The 26803-nt window shown below is 34.9% G+C and overlaps 1 protein-coding gene across 1 annotated transcript in view; it reads left to right on the top strand.

The window, feature by feature from the left end:
- Positions 1-26803, top strand: part of TLK1 (tousled-like kinase 1) — a 234667-nt gene that overhangs the window by 189429 nt on the left and 18435 nt on the right. Inside the window, exons 12-14 of the mRNA XM_010843803.1 lie at positions 12190-12256; positions 24042-24139; positions 26294-26375. Coding sequence (XP_010842105.1) covers positions 12190-12256; positions 24042-24139; positions 26294-26375 — 247 coding nt within the window. The remainder of the gene's footprint in view (positions 1-12189; positions 12257-24041; positions 24140-26293; positions 26376-26803) is intronic.

The following is a 26803-nucleotide window of genomic DNA, read 5'->3' as shown; positions in this document are numbered from 1 at the left end:
TATCATAAATGGGTGTTGAATTTTGTCAAAGGCTTTCTCTGCATCTATTGAGCTAATCATATGGTTTTTATTTTTCAATTTGTTAATGTGGTGTATTACATTGACTGATTTGCGGATATTGAAGAATCCTTGCATCCCTGGGATAAAGCCCACTTGGTCATGGTGTATGATCTTTTTAATGTGTTGTTGGATTCTGATTGCTAGAATTTTGTTAAGGATTTTTGCATCTATGTTCATCAGTGATATTGGCCTGTAGTTTTCTTTTTTTTGTGGGATCTTTGTCAGGTTTTAGTATTAGGGTGATGGTGGCCTCATAGAATGAGTTTGGAAGTTTACCTTCCTCTGCAATTTTCTGGAAGAGTTTGAGCAGGATAGGTGTTAGCTCTTCTCTAAATTTTTGGTAGAATTCAGCTGTGAAGCCATCTGGACCTGGGCTTTTGTTTGCTGGAAGATTTTTTATTACAGTTTCAATTTCCATGCTTGTGATGGGTCTGTTAAGATTTTCTATTTCTTCCTGGTTCAGTTTTGGAAAGTTGTACTTTTCTAAGAATTTGTCCATTTCTTTCACGTTGTCCATTTTATTGGCATATAATTGTTGATAGTAGTCTCTTATGATCCTTTGTATTTCTGTGTTGTCTGTTGTGATCTCTCCATTTTCGTTTCTAATTTTATTGATTTGATTTTTCTCCCTTTGTTTCATTGATCCTGGATCTCTGATTTTTACCTCTAGTGAGATCTTTTTGCCTAAGAATACCCTTTAGTAATTTCCTTTTAGTGTGGGTCTATTGGTAGTGATGTCTCTCAGTTTTGGTTGGTCTGAAAATAACTCTTTTGCCTTCATTCTTGAAATATTTTTACTGCTTTTAGGTTGGTGGTTATTTGAAGATAGAATCTTACTGTCTTCTAACTTAAATTACTACTATTGACAAGTCAGATGACTCTGTAGAAAATGATCTTAAATGGAGCAGAAGCAATATTTGGAGATTAGGTAACTGAGAATATTTTAAATAAATGAGCAAGATCAGTCTATAGATTCATGAAGGCCAGAGAATTCCAAGTAGGATGAATAAAAAGAAGTACTCAAACACATCATAATGAAATTTCAGAAAATCAAGGAAAAGAGAAAAAATTCTCAAAAGCGGCCAAACAGGGGGACTTCCAGTGGTTTAGACTCTGCTTCCACTGCAGGGAATGCAGTTTTGATCCCTGGTTAGGTGATTACGGAACTAAGATCTGACAGGCCATGAGGCACAGCAAAAAAAAAAAAGGGGGCCACCAAAAGAAAAAAATATTAAATGTAAAAATTAAGGGAAAAAACATTCTAGACAGATGGCAATTGAAAGAAAACCATATTTATAGCAGATACAGTAAAATTTAAACCAAAAAATTATAAGAAATAGTGATTATTTCATAACAATAAAAGTTTAAAATCACCAAAACATACAATAATTCTAAATTTGTATGCATAACAACATGCCCTCAAGATAAAAAATTGACAGTATTTTAAGGATATATGGACATATACACAAATTATAATGGGAGAATTCAACACATACATTTCTTAGTAATAGAACATATAGATAAAAATAAAACAATATAAAATAGAAACACAGCATGAGTATAGAAAATTTCAGTGGGATTGACAGGCTTGACTTAATGAGCATGTTACCCCCTAACATTTATAGAATATATGTTCTTTTTAAAAATGGACTTTTATAAAAATTGACCATGTCGAGTCGTAGAACAGGTCTAAGCAAAGTTCAAAGGATTGAAAGAGTTTTATGTAAGACTGACATTGTTTCTTCCTTTAAATGTTAGATAGGACTCATGGGTGAAACTTAATGGATTGAAATCATATAAAATATGTTCTCTCATCACAGTGGAATTAAACTAGAAATCAGAAACAAAGATAGTGCAAAAGTCTCATCGGAAATGAGAAGATATTTTTAGATGAATGATGGTGAAAGTGCTACATGGCAAAAATTATTGAGGTAAAACTTTTATCAGAGGATGAGCAGAATTAACCAAGAAAAGGAGGAAGAGAAAAATCAGAGCAGAAATTTTGATACAGGAAATAATCATAAAATACAGAGCATCAGCCAGTCCAAAAGGGATGTCTATGGGTTTTATGTGGGTGAGGAAGGACTAATAAAATTGAAAACAAGAAAGAGAGAAAAGAATCATCATCAGGAATGAAAGAAACAATGTTATTATAGAATGTACACATACTTAAAGAAAAAAATATTATAAATGACTTGAATTTAAAATTTTTGTGAAATGGATAAATTTCTAGAAAAATACAAGTTACCAAAATTGACACTAGAACAAACAAAATCAGATAGTTCTGTAACTGTTAAAAAAATTGAATCTATAATTAAAATCTTTGATCATAAAAAACTCAGGTACAGATGATTTCATCTATGAATTCCACTAGCCATTTAAGGAAGAAATAGTGCCAGTCTTTCAAAACCTTTTGAAGAACAGCTAAGGGAGAAATACTTTCAACTTAATTTTAGGCCAGCAGTTGTGGTGTTGAAATTCAAGAAAGACCATACCGGAAAGGAAAGTTATAGCCTAATTTGTCATGGTGTTGTTTAGTGGCTAGTTCAGTTCAGTTCAGTTGTTCATCAGTGTCCGACTCTTTGCGACCCCATGAATCGCAGCATGCCAGGCCTCCCTGTCCATCACCAACTCCCAGAGTCTACTCAAACCCATGTCCACTGAGTTGGTGATGCCATCCAACCATCTCATCCTCTGTCTCCCCCTTCCCCTGTCCTCAATCTTTCCGAGCATCATGGTCTTTTCCAGTGAGTCAGCTCTTCGCATCAGGTGGCCAAAGTATTGGAGTTTCAGCTTTAGCATCAGTCCTTCCAATGAACACCCAGGACTGATCTCCTTTAGGATGGACTGTTTGGATCTCCTTGCAGTTCAAGGGACTCTCAAGAGTCTTCTCTAAAACCACAGTTCAAAAGCATCAATTCTTTGGCGCTCAGCTTTCTTTATAGTAAAACTCTCACATCTGTACATGACTACTGGAAAAACCATAGCCTTGACTAGATGGATCTTTGTTGGCAAAGCAATGTCTCTGCTTTTTAATATGCTGTCTAGGTTGGTCATAACTTTCCTTACAAGGAGCAAGCGTCTTTTAATTTCATGGCTGCAGTCACCATCTGTAGTGATTTTGGAGCCCCCAAAAATAAAATCAGCCACTGTTTTCCACTGTTTCCCTATCTATTTGCCATGAAGTGATGGGACCAGATGCCATGATCTTAGTTTTCTGTATGTTGAGCTTTAAGGCAACTTTTTCACTCTCCACTTTCACTTTCATCAAGAGGCTTTTTAATTCTTCTTCACTTTCTGCCCTAAGGGTGGTGTCATCTGCATATCTTAAGGTTGTTCATATTTCTCCAAGCAATCTTGATTCCAGCATGTGCTTCCTCCAGCCCAGCGTTTCTCATGATGTACTCTGCATATAAATTAAATAAGCAGGGTGACAATATACAGCCTTGACGTACTCCTTTTCCTATTTGCAACCAGTCTGTTGTTCCATGTCCAGTTCTAACTGTTGCTTCCTGACTTGCATATAGGTTTCTCAAGAGGCAAGTCAGGTCTTGTATTCCCATCTCTTTCAGAATTTTCCACAGTTTATTGGGATCCACACAGTCAAAGGCTTTGGCATAGTCAATAAAGCAGAAATAGATGTTTTTCTGGAACCCTCTTTTTCGATGATCCAGCAGATGTTGACAATTTGATGTCTGGTTCCTCTGCCTTCCTAAAACCAGCTTGAACATCTCGAAGTTCACGGTTCACATATTGCTGAAGCCTAAGTTGTGTCCAACTCTTCTGCAACCCCATGGACTGTAGCCTGCCAAGCTTCTCTGTCCAAGGGATTTCCCAGGCAAAAATATTGGAGTGGATTGCCATTTCCTTCTCCAGAGTATCTTCCTGACCCAGGAATCGAACCCACACCTCTTGCTTTGGCAGGCAGATCTATTACCACTGAGCTGCCAGGGAAGCCGTATTGATAAATGATAGTCTAATATCATTTATAAAAGTAAATGCAAAAATATTAAATAAAATATTAGCAACCCCACATATAATACATAAAAATGAGAATTTATCAAGACCAGTTTGGATTTATTTTAGGTATGATAGCTTGGTTTAAAATAAGAAAAATCAATGTAATTTTCACATGAAGAGAAAGATTATATGGTTATCTTAATAGATTCCAAAATAAAAAATAATAGGTAAAATTCAGCATCGATCTGTCTAAACTCTTAGCAACCGATAAAAGATAATTTCCTTAATCTGCAGTATACATCCAGTTTTCTTTTGGCTTGCATGTCTACATGCTGTGTTTATGGGTCACCATGTCCTTGTGTGCCCTGTTTCTTCCTCCTGGCTGCTTTCTGTTGCTTCTGTTAAACCGGTTCAGATATTACCACTTATGTGCCTTTTCCCAGTTTCCTTCCGATAAAAGTTGTTTTTCTTTACACTGTGTACTCATAGCTGTATCATCCAAGATAATCACTGTATTTTAAGGTCAGCTAATTAGTGATGTTAATCCCATTTTATCCTTTCTGTTGAGCACATTCATAAGTCCTGAGGATTAAAATGTGGCATTTTTGGAAAGTCATTATTCTACCTACACAGCCTCCCCTCTGACCTAAGATTCACTTCTTTCCCACATGCAAAATTCATTTATCCTATCTGCAAAGTCTTGTCAACCTCATTACAGCCTTAACTCCACGTTAAAAAACCTTACCTAAATCTCATCAACTTAGAGATTCTGAATTTTGTTACCTAAATAAATTATGAGTGAGACTTTTGTATAATCTGCCCTGAAAATAATTCCTCTTAACCTATGAACCTGTGAACATCAAGAGACAAGTTACTACCTCTTTCCAAAATACAGTGATGGGGACAGCCATAGGATAAGAGTTATAGACATTTCCTTTCAAACAGAAAAAGATTAAAGGTGTCACTGATCCTGGCAGTTTCAGAATCCATCCAGGCAAACTCAGGTTTCAAGATCTGGTAATAATTTTTCTGTAGCTTGTGACTTTTCAAGCTTCTGTCCATTTTTTTATAAAGATTTCTTTTTCGTGAAGGTTAGCATATATTTGCTGCTGAGTAGCTTTACAACCAGTTTCTTGTTTGTAGAGTTTTGACTCTTTGACAGCCTTTCACTTTGTGCTGTCTGTGTCCCTTAAAATCCAAGCTGGCAGTGTTTTTGTTGGTATAAAGTTCTCAAGAATCTTGTGGGTCTCTCATGTGTGACACAAGCATTCATTCCATTAGACAAGGGGCTCCTCCAGGTTTTTGTTTTTTTTTTTTTCCTAGATAATTTTATCACTATTTTTGACTTCTGCTAAGAAGGCTGAAGGGATCTGTGAGTCACACACTTCATCTTTTTAAAGACTGTTTATGTGAGGAATACTCTGGCTTCTCTGGAATATTAGCAAAAGGTTGTTCAACTACACCCTCCGTTTTAAGAGGAGCTTTGACCATGAATCTCAATTTTGGTGTATTTTGCACTCTGAATAAAATCAAAATTTCTTAAACCATTAAATCTTGGTTGGATTAAACCCATTAAATTTTTGGTTGAACATTTCTTATTTCTTACCTTTGATTTATCTTTCCTCACATCTTAGTGTAAACAGTGAGAAGAAACCAGTCCAGACTTTGAACACTGTTTGGAAATCTGCAGAGTTCATTTCTTACATGCTTGGCTTTCTGTATAACTACAGGATACAGTTTTGCTAAGCTTTCTTCCATTGTAACAAGGATTCCTCCAGTTTTCTATAACATATTTTTCATTTCCTTCTGAGTTTTCACCAGTTGCACCTCTCCTATCTACCAGATGATCCATTCATGACAATTTAGGTGTTCTCTTAAGGCAATAGGTTTTCCACACTGTGTTCCTTGTGGAATTCCTCGAATCCTCACTTGGCAGAGTTGTTAATATTCATATTTCTGCTAATAGCCTATTCAAGGCAGCCTAAGGTTATTTTAAAATCATGCTCCTCTGAATTCTCCTAGCCTCTTGCTCACTGCCCACTTCCAAGCTCACTGCCCACTTCCAAAGTCACTTGTATATTTTTAGGTATTTGTTATGGAAATATCCCCTTTCTAGGTACCAGGATCTATAGTAATTTCATACTGCTGCTGTAACAAATTGCCACAAATTCAGTGAGTTAAAACAACACAAATTTATTATCTTATATTTTTGGAGATCACAAATCCAAAATGGATCTCACTGGGCTAAAATCAGGGTATTGTCAGGGGTGCATTACTCATGGTGGCTCTAGAAAACAATCCTTGCTTTTTCCAGCTTCTAGAGCCTGTCCACATTCCTTGGTTCATGATCCCCTTCCAACTGCAAGCCAGCAGAAGCAAGTCAAGCCCTTGTCATGTCATGTCACTGGGATTCCAACACCTTTGCCCATCTCCTCGCATTTTAAGGCTTCTTGTGATTACATTGCGTCCACAAAGGGTAATCCAGAATAAATCCCTATTTTAAAGTAAGCTAATTAACAGCTTTAATTCCATCTGCTACTTTAATTCTCCTTTGCTGTGTAACTTAGCATACTCACATCTCCAGGAATTAGGATGTAGACATCTTTATGAGGCCATTATTCTACACATCATACCAGCACTTGGCATAAGTCATTAGTCCTCTTTTTTTTTTTTTTTTTTTTTTTGTATATTGAATCCTGGGCTCTTCAGAGGAAACTAGTTTCATCCTTCCCATATTCCCCCATTTCTTTTTCCCAGTGGTACTTAAAAAGAAAAAAAATTAGGTTAAATTTGCATAACATACAGTTAGCCATTGAAAAGCATACGGTTCAGTGGCACTTGGTGCATTCACAGTGCTGTGCAGTGTTGTGCAGCCAAGACCTCCCTTTAGTTTTGGAACATTTTATTCATCCAGAACACCTAATGCCCATTAATTAATCACTCCCCATTCCTGCCTCCCTGCATCCTCCTGGTAACAAATAATCTCCTTTCTCTATGTATTTGCCTCTTCTGGATAGTGCATTAAAGAGAATCATACAGTAGATGTCTGTCCTTAAGGCAGTACCACACTCTTTTGATAACCATAACTGTATTAATTTTTTAAATAGGAAGTATGAGTCCTTCTTTTTCAATATTGTTTTGTTTATTTCAGGACCCTTGCACATTGCATTTTACTAAAGAATCAGCTTTCCTGTTTCAGCAAAATCGTTGATAATTTTGATCAGGATTATGTTGGGTCTGTGGGTCACTTTGGGGAAGAATTGCCCTCTTAACAATAGTGAGTCTGCTAATCTTAAGGACATGAGCACTGATGTTCTTTTATTTAATTAGTATGCTTTCATTTCTTCAGCTATATTTTGTAGTTTTTAGCATCCAAGTCACTTCCTGAGTAACTTGATCCTATGTATATTACTGTTTTCAGTTCTATTATTAATTGAATTGTATTCTTAGTATTGTTTTTACATTGTTCATTGCTGATGTATACAAACACATTTGATTTTTGTGTGTCGATCTCATGCCCTGCAACTTTGCTGAACTTTTTAGCTCTTGTTCATTTTTAGAGATTTTCTACATGTAGAGTTAAGTCATCTGTGACTAGAAATAGTTTTACTTCTTCCCTTCCAATTTCAGTGTATTTTTTTTCTTTAAGTCCTCTGAGAGGACTTCCAGTACAATATTGAACAGCAGGGGTGAAAATTGTTCTTGGCCTTAAGGGGAAAGTTTTTACTCTTTCACCATTGAGTATGATGTTAGTTATGGTTTTTTAAATAAATGCCCTTTACCATGTTAAGGACATTTTTTTTCTATTTCTAGTGTCTTTTTAGGGCTCTTCAAAGGCAGAGTAGTCTCATCTATTTCCTCCCTCATTTAAAAAAGTCTACTCCTCAATGTGTGACTTAGTTCAGTATTCTGTAAAGGTTTGCTGAATTGTGCCCAAAAACCGGCTTGATATTTTTTTTCTTAAGTGCCTTTAACATTCTGTTTACCAGATCTTGTATTCCTTAACTCTGAGACTTCAGATTAGTTTCCTGCTTAAACAGAATACCCTTAAAAAATTGGATATCAGTTTCTTTGAAATGAGTAATCTCTGTTTTCTGCAGATACCCTACATTTCTATTAAACTCTTGGAAAACAATTTTTGAATTAAAAATAAAATTCTCATTCATTCATTCAGTTCAATTCAGTCACTCAGTCGTGTCCGACTCTTTGCAACCCCATGAACCATGGCACACCAGGCCTCCCTATCCATCACCAACTCCTGGAGTTCACCCAAACTCGTGTCCATTGAGTTGGTGATGCCATCCAACCATCTCATCTTCTGTTATCCCCTTCTCCTCCTGCCTTCAATCTTTCTTCCTAGCATCAGGATCTTTTCAAATGAGTCAGCTCTTCGCATGAGGTGGCCAAAGTATTGGAGTTTCAGCTTCAACATCAGTCCTTCCAGTGAACACTCAGGGCTGATCTCCTTTAGGATGGACTGGTTGGATCTCCTTGCAGTGCAAGGGACTCTCAAGAATCTTCTCAAACTCCACAATTCAAAAGCATCAGTTGTTCAGCACTCAGCTTTCTTTATTCATTCATACTCACTGTGAAAGGTTATCAGTGGTTAAGTTTTATGTTTGAGTTTTAAATTTCTTGGCTTTTTGAATAATTTTGTGTTAACCTCCTGAACAGTTTTTATGATTTTTAGCATCTCCTAAATATATATACATAAATGTGTAATAAAGTTAATATTCAATCTATAATATGAGATATGATTCATAAAGGGAGAAATTGGACTTTGCATTCTGTGAACAAGAGATTTGCTAAGTAATTTAAGCAATTGACTTGCTTAAGAGGGTGGATGTTTTTTAAGCATCTTAAAAAGCACATCATAAAATTAATTGATGTGGCAATTAAAAGTCATCAAAATTAGTATTTTCCTAGCTTACCTCTTTCCATATATAAAATAAAATCTAATTTCTTTAAGATCCAATTAATTTTATCTAAATAAATTTAATCTATAAGTATTTTTCAGTGGAAATAATTAGCAGATATCTAAAGTGCTAAATGGCCCATGGGGTCGCAAAGAGTCGGACACAACTGAGCAACTTCACTTTTCAGTTTCTAAAGTGCTAATATATGTCAGGTGCTTTCTGATAAGGAAGTGCAAAGAAATGTAAGAAATGTCTTTTGCTGTTTGGTGGTTTGCATTCTATTTTGTGAGACAGGAATAGGAATTCTTAAACTGCTGTTTGAACCGCAAAGTTACGTATATGTGAAATTGGATACCATGATCATAAAATGGTAAGAATTACTGTCCAAGAACTTCCCTGGTGGCTCAGATGGTAAAGCGTCTGCCTATAATGCAGGAGACCTGGGTTCAGTCCCTGGGTTGGGAAGATCTCCTGGAGAAGGAAATGGCAACCCACTCCAGTATCCTTGCCTGGAAAATCCCATGGACGGAAGAGCCTGGTAGGCTACAGTCCATGGGGCCGCAGAGTTGGACACGACTGAGCGACTTTCTTTCACTTTCACTGTCCAAGAAAGTCAGTAGCCTAGTATTTAGTACTATCTGTACATTTGTTTATTGATGCTTCAAACCCAGCAGAGAGAAATTAGTATGTATATATTTTGCTGTTTATTTGAAGCCTTATAGTGGTAGTAATCAAATGCAGTAAAGAAAGCAAAGTTCTGTTGCTGCCGAAAGTTACCATTAATCTTTACTGAGAATTGCATGTGTTTCATATTAGGATTAGACCTATAAAATAATGCTCTGGGGTCAAAGCTTTTGAAATCAATGAGGTATCATTATACTAAGTAAATTTAGGGAAGGGACTATTTGTGTGTATTTGCTTTTATTAAAGGTATGTAGATGATGTATATTTGAGCCACAACACAAACATATTAACAACTGGAACTGAATGCTAGTTAATAGCCAATATGTATTACATTATAAAATGTATACGATTAACCATGCAGTATTCAACAGACTAAGACACCATGGAACTAATTGACACTGATTTATTATTAACTCAGAAAAACAATAGCTATTGAAAACTACTGCCAACTTAAGACAGTCAAAAATTTTAGTAAACTAAATTTTAGCCATACTAATTTTACCTTATGAATAGTAAATTTAGCTGCATTTTAACTCAATAAAAACCAAAGTATAGAACTGTATTTTATTCCTATACAGAAACAAACAAAATATTTACATATTTAAAAAAATTAGTTCTGAGCCCATCCTATGGTCTACTGGTAGGCCTAAAACCTTATTTTAAGAGTAGTAAATTACTATATTGTTATACAGGTAATTTCCATTGATGGCATATATGCATATCCAGAAACTATTTGCCAAAATTCCTATGGCTTTATTTTAGTGAACTAGTTGAGATATTATCAGCTTTAGTTTCCAAACCTCTTTTTAAAAAAAATACCACGTTTCCCTCTTCTTGTTTCATTGCATCTGCATACATGTTTCACATTCACAGTGCAGTGTTTAGTTCTCTAAATTTATGTTAGGCAACTGCTGGAACTATATTGCTATATTCAGTATAATAAAATCCAATGGTTATGTTAACCTAAGACTGGGTAGAGAGAGTTAATTTTAAATGTTTGTTTTTTACTCTTAAGATATTTCTAGTGGAATACTAACTGAATTTCTTGGAGGTTTTTGATTATTTCATTTGAATGCCCTTTCTATGATATTAATATTTTAATTACCATCTAGCTTAAGGGAAATAGCATTTATACTGAATGTTGCTGAGGGATATAAACCAAGCATAAATAAGTTGTCCTTGGGGTTTGGAGCTTAACCAAATAAACCCAGAATACATAAGTAAACAAGGGCCTAAATATGATAGATAAAAGTAGTTCTTTCAGTAATGGGTATGAATGGAAGTTGTTTTGTTGTGGGGGGGGTGTCTGTGTGTGTGTGTGTTTTCCTCTTTCACTTTATTGATACAGAATCATGTTTTCTTATGAAATATTATAATAGGTACATATCCTACTAAAGTTCTACATACATTAAACTACAGTTGAACCCTAAATAACATGAGGGTTTGGGACTCTAACCCTCCCTACAGTTGAAAATTTGCATATAACTTCACAGCTGGCCTCTGTATCTGCAGTTCCACCTCCACAGAGTCAACCAACTCCAGACTATGTAGTGTACTGTAATACGTGTTTATTTTAAAAATCTTCATGTATGTGGACCTGTGCAGTTCAAACCCTTGTTATTCAAGGGTCAGCTGCAGTGATTTTTTCTAATTTACAGAAGAATATTTGAAATTAATAAACCACAACCATAAAGTACTCTCACGTGTGTATATGTTTGTATTTATTAATAATTTGGTGGGTTTTGGCAGCCCTGTCTCACTTATTCACTAGCACATGGAAGCAGAGAAGAGAAAAATGTCTTCATTTCTTTCTTTCTTAAACCAGTGCCCAAATTGGACCAATTACCTTTGCAGTGATTTCCCAGTACTCTTAAAGTAAAATGAAATTCATTTCTTGGTCTAAAATCCATCCTGCTTTTAGATGCTGTGCCCCTGCTTTATCTCTTTTGCTGACAGCCTCTTTGACTATATTCTGATACTTGTGTTTTTTTTTTTTTCCTCTTCTCAGTATCAGTCTATTTCCATCTTGGTGTCTTTGTACCTGCTTTAATCTGTGTCTAGAACGTACTCCCCTAGGTCCTCTTGTGGCTGTCCTTTTGACATTCAGATCAAGACTATCTCCCTAAAACTTGGTGCAAATTAGTGTAGTACAGACAGTTATTATCACACCAGCCTTTCTGATTCCCTTTATAACACGTACTGTTACTTGGGATTGTTTCATTTCTGGACTAAATTGTTTCTCTTCTGCTTCCTTACCCCCTATACTCCCACTATGAAGTGTAAGTTCAAACCAGAGTATATTGAGAAACTGTCCTTTTCATTGCATCCTTAGGATCTAAATTCGTGGTACTGATTAAATAGTTGTTGAATTTTATAAGTCAGTCAATTTTTCCATCTGTATTAGATATACTCTGAAGAATACCTTCAGGCACTTTAGGCTTATGTGTTCGGGGCTGAAATTTGTCAACATTTTTAGTATTTTTATTTGATTAATTTTATTTTGCTGGTTGTTAATAAGAAACAATAAGTATTAATCTTAATATCTAGAATTACAATTTCATTTTGACAGGTTGACTTTGGCAGAATATCATGAACAGGAAGAAATTTTCAAACTTAGACTAGGACATCTCAAAAAGGTACGTGAAGCATATGCTGGCCATTTCATTTTACCAGAGGTTGTGGAAAGTTGTGTTTTCCGTTTCTTATTAAAGAAGGCAAAACTTACAGAGAAAAAGGACCCAAATTTAAAACTTCAGACCAAAAAATAAAAGAGGGGCATAAAAGTTGCATTTTTATGTTGAATATATTAAAATAACGTTCCTTTACCTTGTGGTAATTTACAAACATTTCAGATGCTGATAATACCGTGTCCCTGGGACTTCTCAATGCAGGGGGATGCTGATTCGATCCCTGGTCTGGGGAGTAAGATCCCACATGACGTGTGTGGTCAAAAAGTTAAAAAACAAAAACCCTTGTCCCTATAGTGGAGGAATGATCCTGGACAGAACTCCAGGTTTTTAAGATTACTGTTAAATACTATCTGTTTTTTTTTTTTTTAAAAAGCTTTATTTTTAAGATAAAATGTAATATTCTATGTTGTTGTGTCCATTTCATAACAAATTGAAACAATTGTAAATTAATAACAGGTTTTTTTGACTTAACTTTAAAGTTACCAAATACCTGATTAAATGTTTCAGTTAAAACATATACATTGGCAAATTTAGAAGAGCCTGATCATCGGTAATAATATGAAGTGATATAATTCAGAAAAACATTGTTATATTTTAGTAAGTTTTATAATGTAAACTGTGTACTTGTTTGTAAACTCTGAAATTATATTCAGTTCATTGTTTTTTAGTTCGTATTTTTAATTCAAACCATTTCAGAGAAATAATAGATTTTCCCCCTCAAAATGAAATTACTGACAGCTGTAAAATTCTTTTTCTTTGATCCAGTTTTTAAATTGTCTGGTCTGCTTATCACATTACTTACGTTGTTTAAATAGGCTGAGTAACAGCTAAAACTAAGTTAGTGAACTAATTGAAGATAGTATCTATCAAGTCATCTCCCTGGGGTAGGGTGAGGTATGTCAGAGAAACCCATTCTTGTAGCAGCCACCATCTCATTATAGATGTGCTTATTTTTGGAATGCTATCAACATGCTTCAGAGTCCTGCCATTTAGGTACAGGGAACAGAAAAAAATTATATTTTATATACACACATATTTGTATATTGGAGAAGGGAATGGCAACCCACTCCAGTATTCTTGCCTGTAGAATTCCATGGACAGAGGAGCCATGGGGTCGCAAAGAGTCGGACACAACTGAGCGACTTTCACCTCACTTTTGTGTATATGTGTGTATATATAGACACATATATATACATGTAATTTGTATTAGTGTTCTTTACTGTGCCCCTGTTCAGAAAAGTTTCAGCCCAACTACTTGAACAGTAAATTCTAAAATGAATTTATTCTGATCTGTTTTGTTCTGTTTTCTGTTCTGTTGTAATTATTGATATTTCTCTTGTCCTTTGATATAAGTAGACAACTTCAACCTGTTTTGTAACTGATGGAGTTGTAACGGGACTATAGAAGGGAAGTGGGGATTTTGAAGTTCAGAATTCGTACAAGTATTTGTCTGCCCACCTAAGCTATTTTGATAGAGACCTGTGTTTGATGTTCCATAAAAAGAAAGATTTATCAATTATTTTCTGACCAGCCTTTCATGATAATGGGATGCTAAAGTGTATAGTCAACTGGAGGATTATAATTTTCACACATAATAGTAAATTTCAGATTACTCTTTCTAATGATGAGTTTTACATGTCTTATGGAAACCTGTTATAAAATCTGAAATGATAAAGTAGTTAAATTAGGAATCGACTGTTTGTATCACAAAAATACTTAAAAGGATTCAGAGGGCGGTTTGTTTTTATTTTTTGATTGGTGGGTGGTTGGTTGATTTTAAAGCTTTCCTGGTACATTGAAAATATTTTATTTCTCTGAAACATTTCTATTTTATAAAGTAAGGTACATATACTTAAATGTCTAGATATTATATAAACAGTTGTAAGCTTTTGTAGTTTACTACACCTTCTATTCTAACTTCCGTATTATCTTTTTTCCCAGTGTTTGACTTCTCCATTTTTGTATTTACTCATTCTAATAATTGTCCCATCCATAATCCTTTTCCTGTTTTATTGTTTCAGCTTTTATCAAATTTACTGAGCAGTTTTATATTTCTAACTTTATCTTCTTAACCAATTTACAACATTACTTTTCTTTGATCTCCATCATGGAATATTTTGGAAGAATTGATGAATTAATGCTGAAATATACTCTCATGTTTTGAATTCTCACATTTACTTCTGACTTTTTTGGTTGAGAAGAATGAATGCATTATGAAGAAAGTTGCTAGTAGTACATACAGAGAACAAAATTGAGTAAGTAGTGTCACCTTAGAGTACAAATGAATAGTAGTAGTCTGCTTTCCACTGGGTATTATTTTTTTTAGTTGTACAGTTTAAGAATAATAGGCATTCAGTTACATGTGTTAAAAATAAGTTATTTGGCATTCTAAAGCATAGTTGGAAAGTAGGTCATTAAAAATAGGTCGTTCTGGTTTCTAAAACACAAGTAGATTGAACACTTCATCACCTCTATCTTAAGCCAACATGAACCATACCCCGACATGTAACTATATAGTTTCTACCATAGGCTGGATCTGATCTGTAAATATTTGATGTCCATGTAACCTGTGCAGGAATTAATCATGTGACCTACATCAGATTAGGGTTTAGATGTGGAGCCCAGTATACCTCCTGCATTACCAAAGGTGACTTTCACTCTCCCTTCAATAAAAACTCTTGAAGTTAGATAGAGTTATTAAATTTGTTGGCACCAAAGGAAAAAACTTCAATCATTGCTGAAGCCCATACCATTTGGACATAGAAGACTAGAAGGCCTAGTTAACTTTTTCTTGAGATAATTTATGATATACATTGTATTTTATAAAGATAATCATAATAACTGAATAGGTAAACCGAAATATGAAAAAGTATTTACCACTGAGTAAATCATAAAGTTCAGTTCATATTCTGTAGGGCTAGAAACATAATGATCCAAATCCAGTGAATCTGTTAGTGTGATAGAGTAACAAATGAGAGTTCAGCAGTAAGTCCATGGCTAAAATAAATTCTCATTCCTGTTACCACCAAATAGTAAATGTAAACTTACTTAAGGGCTTACTGTCTTCTGAAATTAGGAAAATTATTGTTCAGCATCATCTTTTTTAATATATTAAGAATTAATATTGTTTTATTTATCAGTTTATGAAATTATTGCTCACTCATTCACTAAGTGATTTATTTCCACATTTCAGGAGAATTACATAATATTACATTTTATACACTTTGAATTTTTAACCATTCTAGAGTGAACATTAATGTTAAATTTGAATGCCAAGCTCTTCTCTGTTTGCTTTGTCTAAATTAATATAGCTAGTAACTAGCAAAGCCAAGACTTGAACCTTTTCTCACTGCTACTTCAGTGGAAGTATCCTTACACTTTATTCCTACAATTCTCTAGTTGTAGATGGAGAGCAGGTTGATCCTTCTGTATTCAGAATTGATTCCCTTGTAGCTTTGCATTTTTCTTAGAGTAGTAGGAATGTTTGCTTTCCTTTTTTCCCCCAGAAATAGACTGTTTTATTTTCATCACAGATAAAGTAGAGCAATTAAATTTTTCACACACATATTTCTTTCTCTCTTTCTCTCATATATTACTTTCCTTGGGTAGCCTGTTAGTGACTATTCTATCAACTAGAATATTTCTTTATTATTAATTGGTTCACTGTTTTTCATTATAAATTTATCTTTAAAGGTCAAGAGGAAAAGCATGTTTTGGGAGGTAAAATGTGTAAATACTCTCTAGTGTAATTTTACCTTTGTACAGCTAAAGATTTACTAGAACGTAAAGGAAGTATATAGTCAAATATATGTATATTATACAGATTACTCCTGAAACTTACACAAAATAACTTTTTGCTACTAGTCATTATGCATAAACTTCCTTGATTATCGCTTATAAGCTTATAGTTGTAATGAGAATAATTTCCTATGTTTAAAATTTTGTTTCTTTAAGGTAGAGCAACTAAATCCGATAATGTACCTGTGCCACATGTGGCATCTCTGGCTTTAAGAAAAACTAATAAGCTGTGTACCAGTTAGCTTTTATAGTTGATCCTGTTTTGATACCGGTCTTGATACATTCTAGTTATGAGAAAGTCGTTTATCTTTGTAATTTGAGGAGTTCTACTAGGTGGTTGTTTGTATAACTCCAATCTTAATTCTAGAATTGAACAAAACTATGTGGATGTGCTTTCCAAGGATTATTACTAAACTAACATAAACAACTTTTTAAAAAATCCCTGGTAAACCATCTTCCTTGTAATAGATTCTCTCTAGTCATAACATTATTTTAAAAGTATAAATTACCAATCATAATACCCCAAAATAAAGAGAAAGTAAGAATTTTGAAAGTTATCAGGACCAATAACTACATCACACCACTGCTGTTTGACTCAAGTTTGTGATGTGAACAGCGTGTGGAGGTGTTTATTCTAGTGTTCGAATTTTTGGTCTTCTGGATTTAAAATATTTGATTAGTTGGAGAGAATGCATATAGAAGATTTGACGTCTCAGTATGGAATATTAGATAGTGTAGTAGGGATTGACTTTAATGTATGTGTTTTGGGGTGTGTGTGTGAGAGAGAGAGTTATAAACCCTGAATTTAAATACCAGAAGCTTTTAGGAAAAACATAACCAGCTTGTAATTGAAACAGGATTAGTCAAGAACCATCAGCACCAACACAAGTGTATCTTTGCAGACCAAAGGAATCAGCTAAACAATTACGGTCATCTCAATCTCTACTAAAACAAAAATCGCATCCAACATGCCACCTGACACCATTTCTTTCTCTCTTTCTCCTTTGCTCCTTGCGATGTGGCATTCATCTCTCCTTGTGCCTCCGTTCTGAAGAGATAACAGTATAGCAACAACTCTGCCACTGAAATCCTGTTCTCTGACCGATATTGGCACCTGCAAAGAGAAACAACCAGTAACAGGCAGCAGCAGCATCAGTATTAATCTTCCATGATGAAATCTTTACAGGTCAAGAACAAGCACACAGCTCTTTTCTCATTCCTTCACAGTGGACCATGCAACTAGTTGAAATGGAAGACAATGGATTGTCTGCAAGCCTTTTGAACAGTGGAGAATACAGGGCATTGGTTTTAGGTGAATTAATCCCCAAATATTCTTGAAGTTTGATATCTCCTTTGGTCTTTCTTTCTAGAATACCATTGTCATCTGATTTATCAAATCCTTAGTATGACCACAAAGAATACGTTTGTGTATGTGACACCTCTTGTCACTTTAGGTATGAATAAAAATGTGAAAATAGGTAATGCTAGAGGGCTTAAACTGCATGTGCACCTCTATATTCAAGAAAATTTTCTCTCAAAGCCAACCACATTGTATGTTACATTTCTCTAGAACAATACACAAGACGCTACTTGTGTAGGAAGTAGTTTTCAGTGAAGTCTAGTGAAAATGCATTCATTACGCTAGAAAAAGTCACCGTTAAGCCCACAAAGAATATACAAGGTTCCCAAGTTCTTGGTATGTGTGGGCAAGAAAAGTGCCAAGAGTGTTGGAATTCTAAACTTGACATCTTGTGCATAGTTCTGCCTCTGTTTAAAAACGAGTGCTAGTCTGTGAAAGCGATGCTTGAGAGAGCACGGCACTAGCTGTAGATAGGAAAGCTACTGGTGTGTGTACTCTGCGTCCTGCTCTCCTTGTGAACCTGCAAGCATAGTTCTGGCTCACCCCATCTGTAGTTACACATCTTTACCCGGTAATAGATGGTGTTCACTTACCAGAGTGAAAATTTAGTGATAAAATGTATTTCACGTTTGTAGATTTTTATATTAATCCAGTTGTGTAGGCAATGGCATTCTTTGAATTTTGGAAAGAATCTTAGAAGTCATGTTAACCATTGGGCAGAGTTTATTCAGGTTTGTAAATTCAGTTTAGAGGTCATAATTTCACAAAAAAGAGAAGGCAGTTGTTTGGCCAGTGGCCAAAAACTGTAACTCCATGCTGTTTATATGCATATACATAGAGTCTAGAAGATTAGGCTCTTCTCATTATTGTATAGAATGTTAAACCTTCCCATACTTTTAAAAAATATGGAATCCACCAGAACCCTGCAAAAGGTTAAAAGGAGGCAGAAAGCTGGAAGAAAATGTAGTAAGGCATCGTACCTGTAGGTGCTAGGGTTTGGTGTCAGCACCTTAGCTAGTTTCAACATCAAGAAATTTCATCCCCTTAATACAGAAGCTGTGATTTCTTTTTCAGGAAGTGTACTGGATATTTATAATTTGCCAGTCAGTTGAACTGTTATATTTATTTGCTGCTGAGAATATAGGGTTTGGTTTGTTTAAATAGAACGGGGGAACTGACAATCCGATTGTCCATTTTAACACTTACTCCCATTTAGGGTTTTTGATGTGTGTGTTTATTCATCAAGGAGAGGCGAATGACCCCCAGCCCACCAAAGAAGGAAATGAAATAGAGAGAGGAAAACATTAAAGTTCTAAAGTAATTATCTAAGCCAGTTAAACACACTTGAGGGAGACCCAGTACGTTCCCCTCGGTAATATCCAGCTCAGCGACTCAGGATCGACGGAGACATCATATACATAGTTAGGAAAGAGTCCCCCACCAGGAATTTCACAGTATTTGTCCTTTTTCCTCTTCCTACCCTACTCCCTCGATCTGTACGGTCATACTTGAGCAAAGAGAGTATTACGGGCAGTAGTTTCAAAACTGATCTCTATACGTTCAATGTAGTTTTTTTTATTGGTTCATATTTCCAATGGTTCGTGTCTCTTATATCCATATGTAGGATATATAAAAGAATATAATAGAGAAAAATTACAAATTTGAAGTAAATTGGTAATAATTTTCTTAATTCTTTTCTGCACTGCCCTTTCTGTTAGCTTTTAATAGCGCCTTTTGTTAATTTCACCTTTCACTTTCCTAGTGATAGACTTTCGGAATGACATTATAAATATTTTATGAAATTAAAACTTATTTGAGGACTTGGAGATACTAACTTGATTGTATCATTACATTACTAAAATTAATTTGGTATTAAATATGTTGAAACCTCATTCTGAACTATTAATAGTTTTCTCAAACGGACTAATGTTGTTATGGTGCTCCCAAATATACTATTGTAAATGATAAGCTTTTCCCTGTTTCCACTATCTTCATAATATACCACACAAACTCTTTTCTTCTCCCAACTCACATGAATTATAGGCAAGCTGAGAATGATACATCAGAAATTCTCAGATTCTCAAATTCTATCTTATCTTTTATAGAAAGGCAGCTTTTCAAAATTGAGGGGTTTTTGTGGGGCTAACATGTAATATATTAAAGATTTGCTAAAGAAGTTTAAACTATTCAATAGTATGTTCAACTTTTACAGGAAATGCATTAGCTTTACATGTAAAATGCATTACTATATAACTTGTAAGTTTTATAGTTTAATGCCTACGCACCCCTACTTTAAAAGAAAATAATTGCCCTTTTAAAAACTGCCATTAAGAGAAATGCTCAAAAAATACCCCAAGTCTGCCTAGCAGTTTTAACCTGCATTTTATTTAACTTGGCATTTTACGAAGATTCTACATTGCTGTAGCATACTTTTAGCTTAGAATGTTGAGCCAAGGGGATATTAAGTTGCCGGAAGGGACTCTTGAGTACAAATAGAAAGTATTTGTATGCTAAATATCTATTGAGGGACAAACTGGTTTTACTTTGCATATAAATTTTTAAAGTTAAAAATTTTGGAAGGTGCTATGTTTTGCAGGTTACTTAAATGAGGCAATATTGAGGTCATTGTATACTTGTCTAACCTGGGTTTTTAAAAATATATATTCAAGTAATTCAGATATTAGATCTTATTTTAAAATACCGTTAAAATAGCTGTAGTATGTACTGTTAAGGTTTATTGCCATATCTTTTTGTCTAAACCGGGAAAGAACGATGTCCTTTTATTGTATGTGATTACCAAACCTACCTCCCTCTCTCTAGTAGGATCTTTTCTTATTCGTGTTCCTTCAACACCATAATTGCCTACAGAAACCAATTCTTTTCCAGAGATGCTGTTTCTTCTTAGACCTTTTCTGCTGTAAATTGCTTAGCTAGTGGCTGACTAGAGTATTGAACTTTAGTGTTCTTACTAAGCATGATCTCCATTCTGGACTACCTCTCTTTTATTTTAGTAATTTGACCTACCTTTCCCATGTGTTTGAGGATTCCATTCCATAATGGAATTCCCTTCTATAAGGAGAGAATAGGTAACAGGCTCAGGCTGTTGTAACAGAATACCATAGACTGGGCAGCTTAAACAACAGAAACTTATTTCTCATAGTTCTAGAGGCTGGAAATCCAAGATCAAGGTCCCTTGGGGTTTAGTTTCTTTTTTTTCTTTAATCATTCATTTACTTTTGGCTGTGCTGGGTCTTTGTTGCTTTGTGGGCTTCTCCTTGCGGTGGCTTCTCGTTGTGGCTCGTGGGCTCTAGGGCATGCAGGCTTCCAGTAGTTGCGGCTCCTTGGCTTTAGAACACAGGCTGAATAATTGCTGCGCATAGGGTTAATTGCTTTGCTGCATGTGCGATCTTCCTGGATCAGGGGTCGAACCTGTGTCTCCTGCATTGGCAGTCAGATTCTTTACCAGGGGAGCCTCGGGTTTAGTTTCTGTAGCTTTCTTCCTAGTTTGTAGATGGTCATCTTCTCACATCCTCATGTGACTTTTCTCTGTGCTGCCACAAAGAGGTGGTGGGGTTGGGAGGAGAGATCTCTTTCTTCCTACTCAAAAAGCCACTAGATTTCATCAAGAGGGCTCCAGTCTCATTACCTAAGCTAACGCTTAACTTACAGAGTCCCCTTCTCCAAATACCATCACACTGGGGGGTTAGGGCTTAGACATACACAATTTGGGAGGAACACAAAGCCTTCAATCCATAATAGAATATATACTTTTACTCAGTGGGATTTGAGAAAAGGTACTTAGAGTTGCTGAATTATCTTTCCCCTAGAAATATGTCACTTTGTTTTGAGATCCAAGATACTGGAATAAATACTGAATTACAATATGGAATATGTAAATATATTTACTGATGACTATGGAAGATTTACGTGTATCTGCATATACTCAGTTATAGTTCCTTCCCTTGACCTTTCCTCTTAAACAGCTAGGATCCAGCTGTTTGTTTTAACTAGTCCTCCTGACATTTGGGGGTTTTTTCCTGTAAACTTTACAGTTCAGACTGAATGAAGCTTGCCTGTCCTTTTGTATTACAAGATCTTATGGGGCATGTGTATGTGTGTGCTTAGTCGCTCAGTCTTATCTGACTCTGTAACCCCATGGAACCCGCCAGGCTTCTCTGTCCATGGGATTCTCCAGGCAAGAACACTGGTGTGGGTAGCCATTCCCTTCTCCAGGGGATCTTCCTGATCCAAGGATCAGACTGGTCTCCTGCATTGCAGGCAGAGTCTTTACCATATAAGCCTCTAGGGAAGCCCATACTTGGCATGTTTTATAGAGGAATAAAAGCTTGTTTAACTGGCACATACATGTATTTTATTTTCTTTAGTAACTGTTTCGTAATATTGATTACTGCCATTGTATAAACATCTGAAGATTACCAAAAATTATAAAACAAATGTAATTATGTGTGAACAATCTAGTTGTCTCAAAATTATATATTTATAATAGAATTTCTATAAATTCACTTTTCAAATAATAAGTATCCCCATACCAAAATTTCAAGTAAAAGTTGAAACAAGTATTTTTGCTGGCAATTCTAATAAGCATTTCACCGTTTTATCAGATTATTTAAAATTATACCAGTTTACTAAGTGTTTAGTAGCTTCATACATGTGTAAGAAATTAACAGCAAATGTTAAGGCAGCAAATGTTAGTAATCTGAAAAAAGTAAGTTACCTCTTTCTGTGTTCTGTGATATAATTGAATTTGAATTTTTTCATATTTATGGACACACCTATATGGCCAGTTTCTTATTCTGCTTTATGTAACTGAATTGAGATAACTGAACTATGGTTTGACTTTATTGTTGCAAAGCTTTTGAATCTATTTCCTGTCCTTATAATGAAACTATTTAATCCCCTGGAACATTATCTTACCTTTTTTTCTTATTTTCATTAAAATTAGAAATATTTGTGACTGAAGCTACACTAAATGAGGAAATTTCAGAGAATTTAGTGTATTTTAGAGAACTCTCCCACAAATTTTAGAAAAGTTCATCTTCAGTGGTTTCTGTGTATTATCTATGGAGAAGGAAATGGCAACCCACTCCAGTATTCTTGCCTAGAGAATCCCCTGGACAGAGGAGCTTAGTGGGCTGCTGTCCATAGGGTTGCACAGAGTCGGACACAACTGAAGCGACTTAGCATGTATGCATGCATTGGAGAAGGAAATGGCAACCCACTCCAGTATTGCCTGGAGCATCCGAGAGACAGAGAAGCCTGGTTGGACTGCCGTCTATGGGGTCACACAGAGTCGGACACGACTGAAGCGACTTAGCAGCAGCAGCATGTATTATCTAATGCCTAATTTACATTAAATATCTGCAACAAGTAGGGGTTGCGTTTCATTTTTAAATAACTAATATAATCTCAAGGTCAAGTAGAATATAAACATACTTAGTTTTTTAATCTGTGAACATTTGTTTTTCTTTATGACACTGAGACTATAGATAATGGCGTAATAGACTTTTATACCTCTGTTATCTTGCCTTACAATGAAATATACTTTCAGAGTAAATTTCAGAATTGTTGATTTTTTGAGACAAAGGATTTTTTTTAATTTTAGAAGATAAATCATTATGAGACAGTGCTAATGAAAAGCAGAAATATTTAAGTATAATATTCAGAAATGATCCCTATTCCATGTTGTATATAGATTTATAATGGTTATACATTTAGGCCAAGGCAGTCTGTGTTTACTTAATAGTTCTTCAAAAATAAAATGGGCATTTCTAGAACTTTTCACTGAAATTTGGTTATGTTCTTGTCTTAATAGTATTTATATTGACAAAGAGGTGTGTGTAATGGGTGGTTTTGTTTGTTTTGGTGTCTTTTAAATGTTCTAAAAATTGTATATATTGAGACATGAAAATATCAGAATTTTTAGATTAATGAATGTTAAAGTAAATTCCTTTAGGATTTGCCTAGGTGTGCTCTGATGACTAAGGATCTAAATCACAGCTAGTCACATAATTTTTGTTTTAAGAGTCTCTTTAAAATTGTAGTGGAATTTATCCAAAGTGATTGGTCTGATTGTACGTGTGTGTTTGTGTATTCCAAATGTTGTAAGGTCTCTGAATAATCAGTAGTTTTGTGTTTTACCTTTCTTCCTCTTTTATCTATTGTGAAATATCTTCATTTATTTTGTATTAGTAAATTATTACCTCATAAATTAAAATTTGAACGTATCAGAAATAAAACTTAAGCTCATTTTGTGTTATAAGTCAGTTTCAGACTACCTTGCAGTCATTTTTAGTTTAGACATTATAAAAATAGATTTCTTGTAGTACAGAGATTTTCATGTGGAGGTTGGTTTCTTGAAATAGGCTTTTGCCTTATCTCTTTCTTATCTTTCAGGCATTGAAAAGAGCACTTCGATCTTTTAACTCAGTGGTACTTTATAATACACTATTCTTTCCATCACTGTTAAAAAAAAAAATTGGTGCATGAGTAAAAACATCTTTTTTATATCACCAATAGATTGAGCTTGTTATAGTCCCCTCTTTTCATTTTCAGGAAGAGGCAGAAATCCAGGCAGAACTTGAACGTTTGGAAAGAGTCAGAAATCTTCATATTCGAGAGCTCAAAAGAATAAATAATGAAGATAATTCACAGTAAGTCATTATTTGTATTTTACAGTATTACATGATAAAAGATTATCTCCCCTTGGAGATCATAAACACAGTATTTCCTTGTTGAGGGACTTCATCATAGAAATAAAGTCCTTCCCATGACTCGGAAGGCCTTGTACGATCCGGTCTCAGGCACCTCACCACCCCACCTCTCTCATCTTCCTCTCACTTATATGTCATATATACACTGGCTCCCTTGATCACATGTCATTCCTATCTCAAGGCTCTTCTGTTCTCCATTTTCTCTGCCTGAAATATTCTTCCTCTAGACATATGAGTGGCTTACTTATTTCACTCCAGGTGGTCACTAGAAAGGCCACCCTGTCTAAAATATCAGTCCTGGCGTTACTCCATCACCTCTCTCAGTATCCTTACCTTGCTTTTTATTCTTGGCATTTATCAGTATTTGGAATTACATTTTTTTTCCAGTTCTTTTATCTGTTTCCTTCACTGGAATGTAAGCTACATGAGAGCAGGGATTTAGTTTTGTTCTTGCTATATCCCCCAAACCTAAACCTGTTTCTGGCGTATGGTAGGCACAGAATAAATATTTGTTGACTAAATACCAAAGTTAGTGTTACAGTAGTGAAGAAGAAATCGTTTCAGCTAAAGGGATTTCATTAAACTGTGTATCCAGCATTGTGTAAAGAAGAAATAGAAGAGCAGTTTAAATTATAGTCTCTGTCCTTAATCCCTAATCAAATTTATTTAAACGCTAAAGGAATTCAAAGAGAAAATGCCTATGGACAGGTGGGAGCTTTATGAGGAAGACAGAAATAAAGAAAGTCATTAATTGGATGTAGTCTGTGTAGAGGACAGGAAGGATGTCTTATTTACACTTTCAGATTTATATAATTTAAATCTTCATGACCTAAATGAGTGTCAGAATTGGAAGTGGCCTATTTCTGCCATGAAATATCTTGCTTAAAAGAAGGCCTGTTTATGAACATAATCATTCCAATATATAAGGTAAATGAAATAACATAGTTATGGAATATACTTAATTATACCAGATAAATTCTAATAAAGCAGATAAGTCAAAGCTAATTTATAGTTGACTGTTCTGAAAATTATGCCCAAGCTTGTTTGTGGATATAACTTAATCCACTTGATGAAAATTAAATGAATTGTTATATTTCCCTTTCTTTTTTTTTTTTTTTTTTTTGGCTACATGGCTTGTGGGATTCTAGTTCCCCAACTAGAGATTGAACATGGGCCACGGCAGTGAAAACACTGAGTCCTAACCACTGGACTACCAGGAAATTTCCTACATTTTGCTTTAAAACTAAACAAATCTCTAATAATTCTCAAGAAAAACTTAAATTGTCAAAGTTGTGTTGACATTGAATAAAATACCATGTATATTTTGTATCTGAGACTATAAAACTGTCATTGACTTTTCCCCCTCCCGTTTAAGAATCAAGAGTGTACATTTTGGAACCATGTTTTTCTGTGAAACCCTGCCATGTATTAGCTGTTGACCCTGGACAGTTACTTAACCTTTCTGTGCAGTAGTGCCCTCATCTGTAAAATAGAGGTAGTAGCAGGGCCTACTTCAGAGGGTTAGTTAAGAACCAAATGAGATAATACATGTGAGTGCTTAGTGTGTAGCAGGTGTGATAAACCTTAAATAATTTTATTTGTGGTGGGTTTTATTTTTTTTTTAAGCATTTCTTTTTTGATTGGGAATTAAAATTTTATTTGTAAAAGGCAAAGACTATAAAATTTAACCATGAATGAAAGTCAGCTTATAATTATTTTTAATCCTCTGTCAGTACTATAAAACTTAATTAAAACTCCCAGATAAAAGTATGTTTTCATAAGGGAAGTATTTCCTGATGAATAGATACAGGATTTTATAAAGCTCTTAGTAATACAGTAGTTGGTAGGTCTTTATCACAGTGCTATAATTGGTCATTGAACTTGAATATTCAGCTTAAGAGCTGAATGTTGGGCTTTGTGAACACCAAAGCGCTGAGATGGGTGATAGTCATGCAGGTAGAGAAAGAAGTATGGAATAGAATTCAGAATAGCAGGGAAGAGAGCCAGGAGTAGGGTAGAGCACAGCTGTGCTGTGGACAGGACCTTTTCGTGTGTGTTTTCATGTGCATGAGTGTTTTTTTCCCCACCCTTAAGGTTCAAAGATCACCCAACGTTAAATGAAAGATATTTATTGCTCCATCTGCTTGGTAGAGGTGGCTTTAGTGAAGTATATAAGGTAATGTACATATTTTTTTCTGTTCTTCACACTAATATAGCAAAGATATAGGAGTATGTGGTTAAGAAGTACATGTTTATTGTTTTTATGATTTTTTGACTGGGAAATTATGTCTTCTCATTGCAAAAAGAGTCTATGATGGCTTATGTTATCTCGAGAGTCTATAAACTATCCTTGTGCCTTTGCAGACCCTCTGATATTTGGTAGCTGATTACCACTGACCAACCTGATACAAATAATAACAGCCATTAGAATCAAGATGGGCAGGTAGCCATTTAATATAGTACATATATGATAAGGTTATATCCCTTAAACATGTGTTACAAGTCCTTATATTTCCTGGATTTACCCTAATTTCTACCTATTTCAAGGCCAGTGTTTCTCAAATATATATGAATGCAGAAATTTTTATTCATCACATTTAATAC

The sequence above is a fragment of the Bison bison genome, unplaced genomic scaffold (assembly GCF_000754665.1).
Source record: "Bison bison bison isolate TAMUID 2011002044 unplaced genomic scaffold, Bison_UMD1.0 scf7180017864190, whole genome shotgun sequence".
In the NCBI taxonomy this organism is placed as follows: Eukaryota; Metazoa; Chordata; class Mammalia; order Artiodactyla; family Bovidae; genus Bison; species Bison bison.
This window is presented reverse-complemented; position numbering and strand designations above follow the sequence as displayed.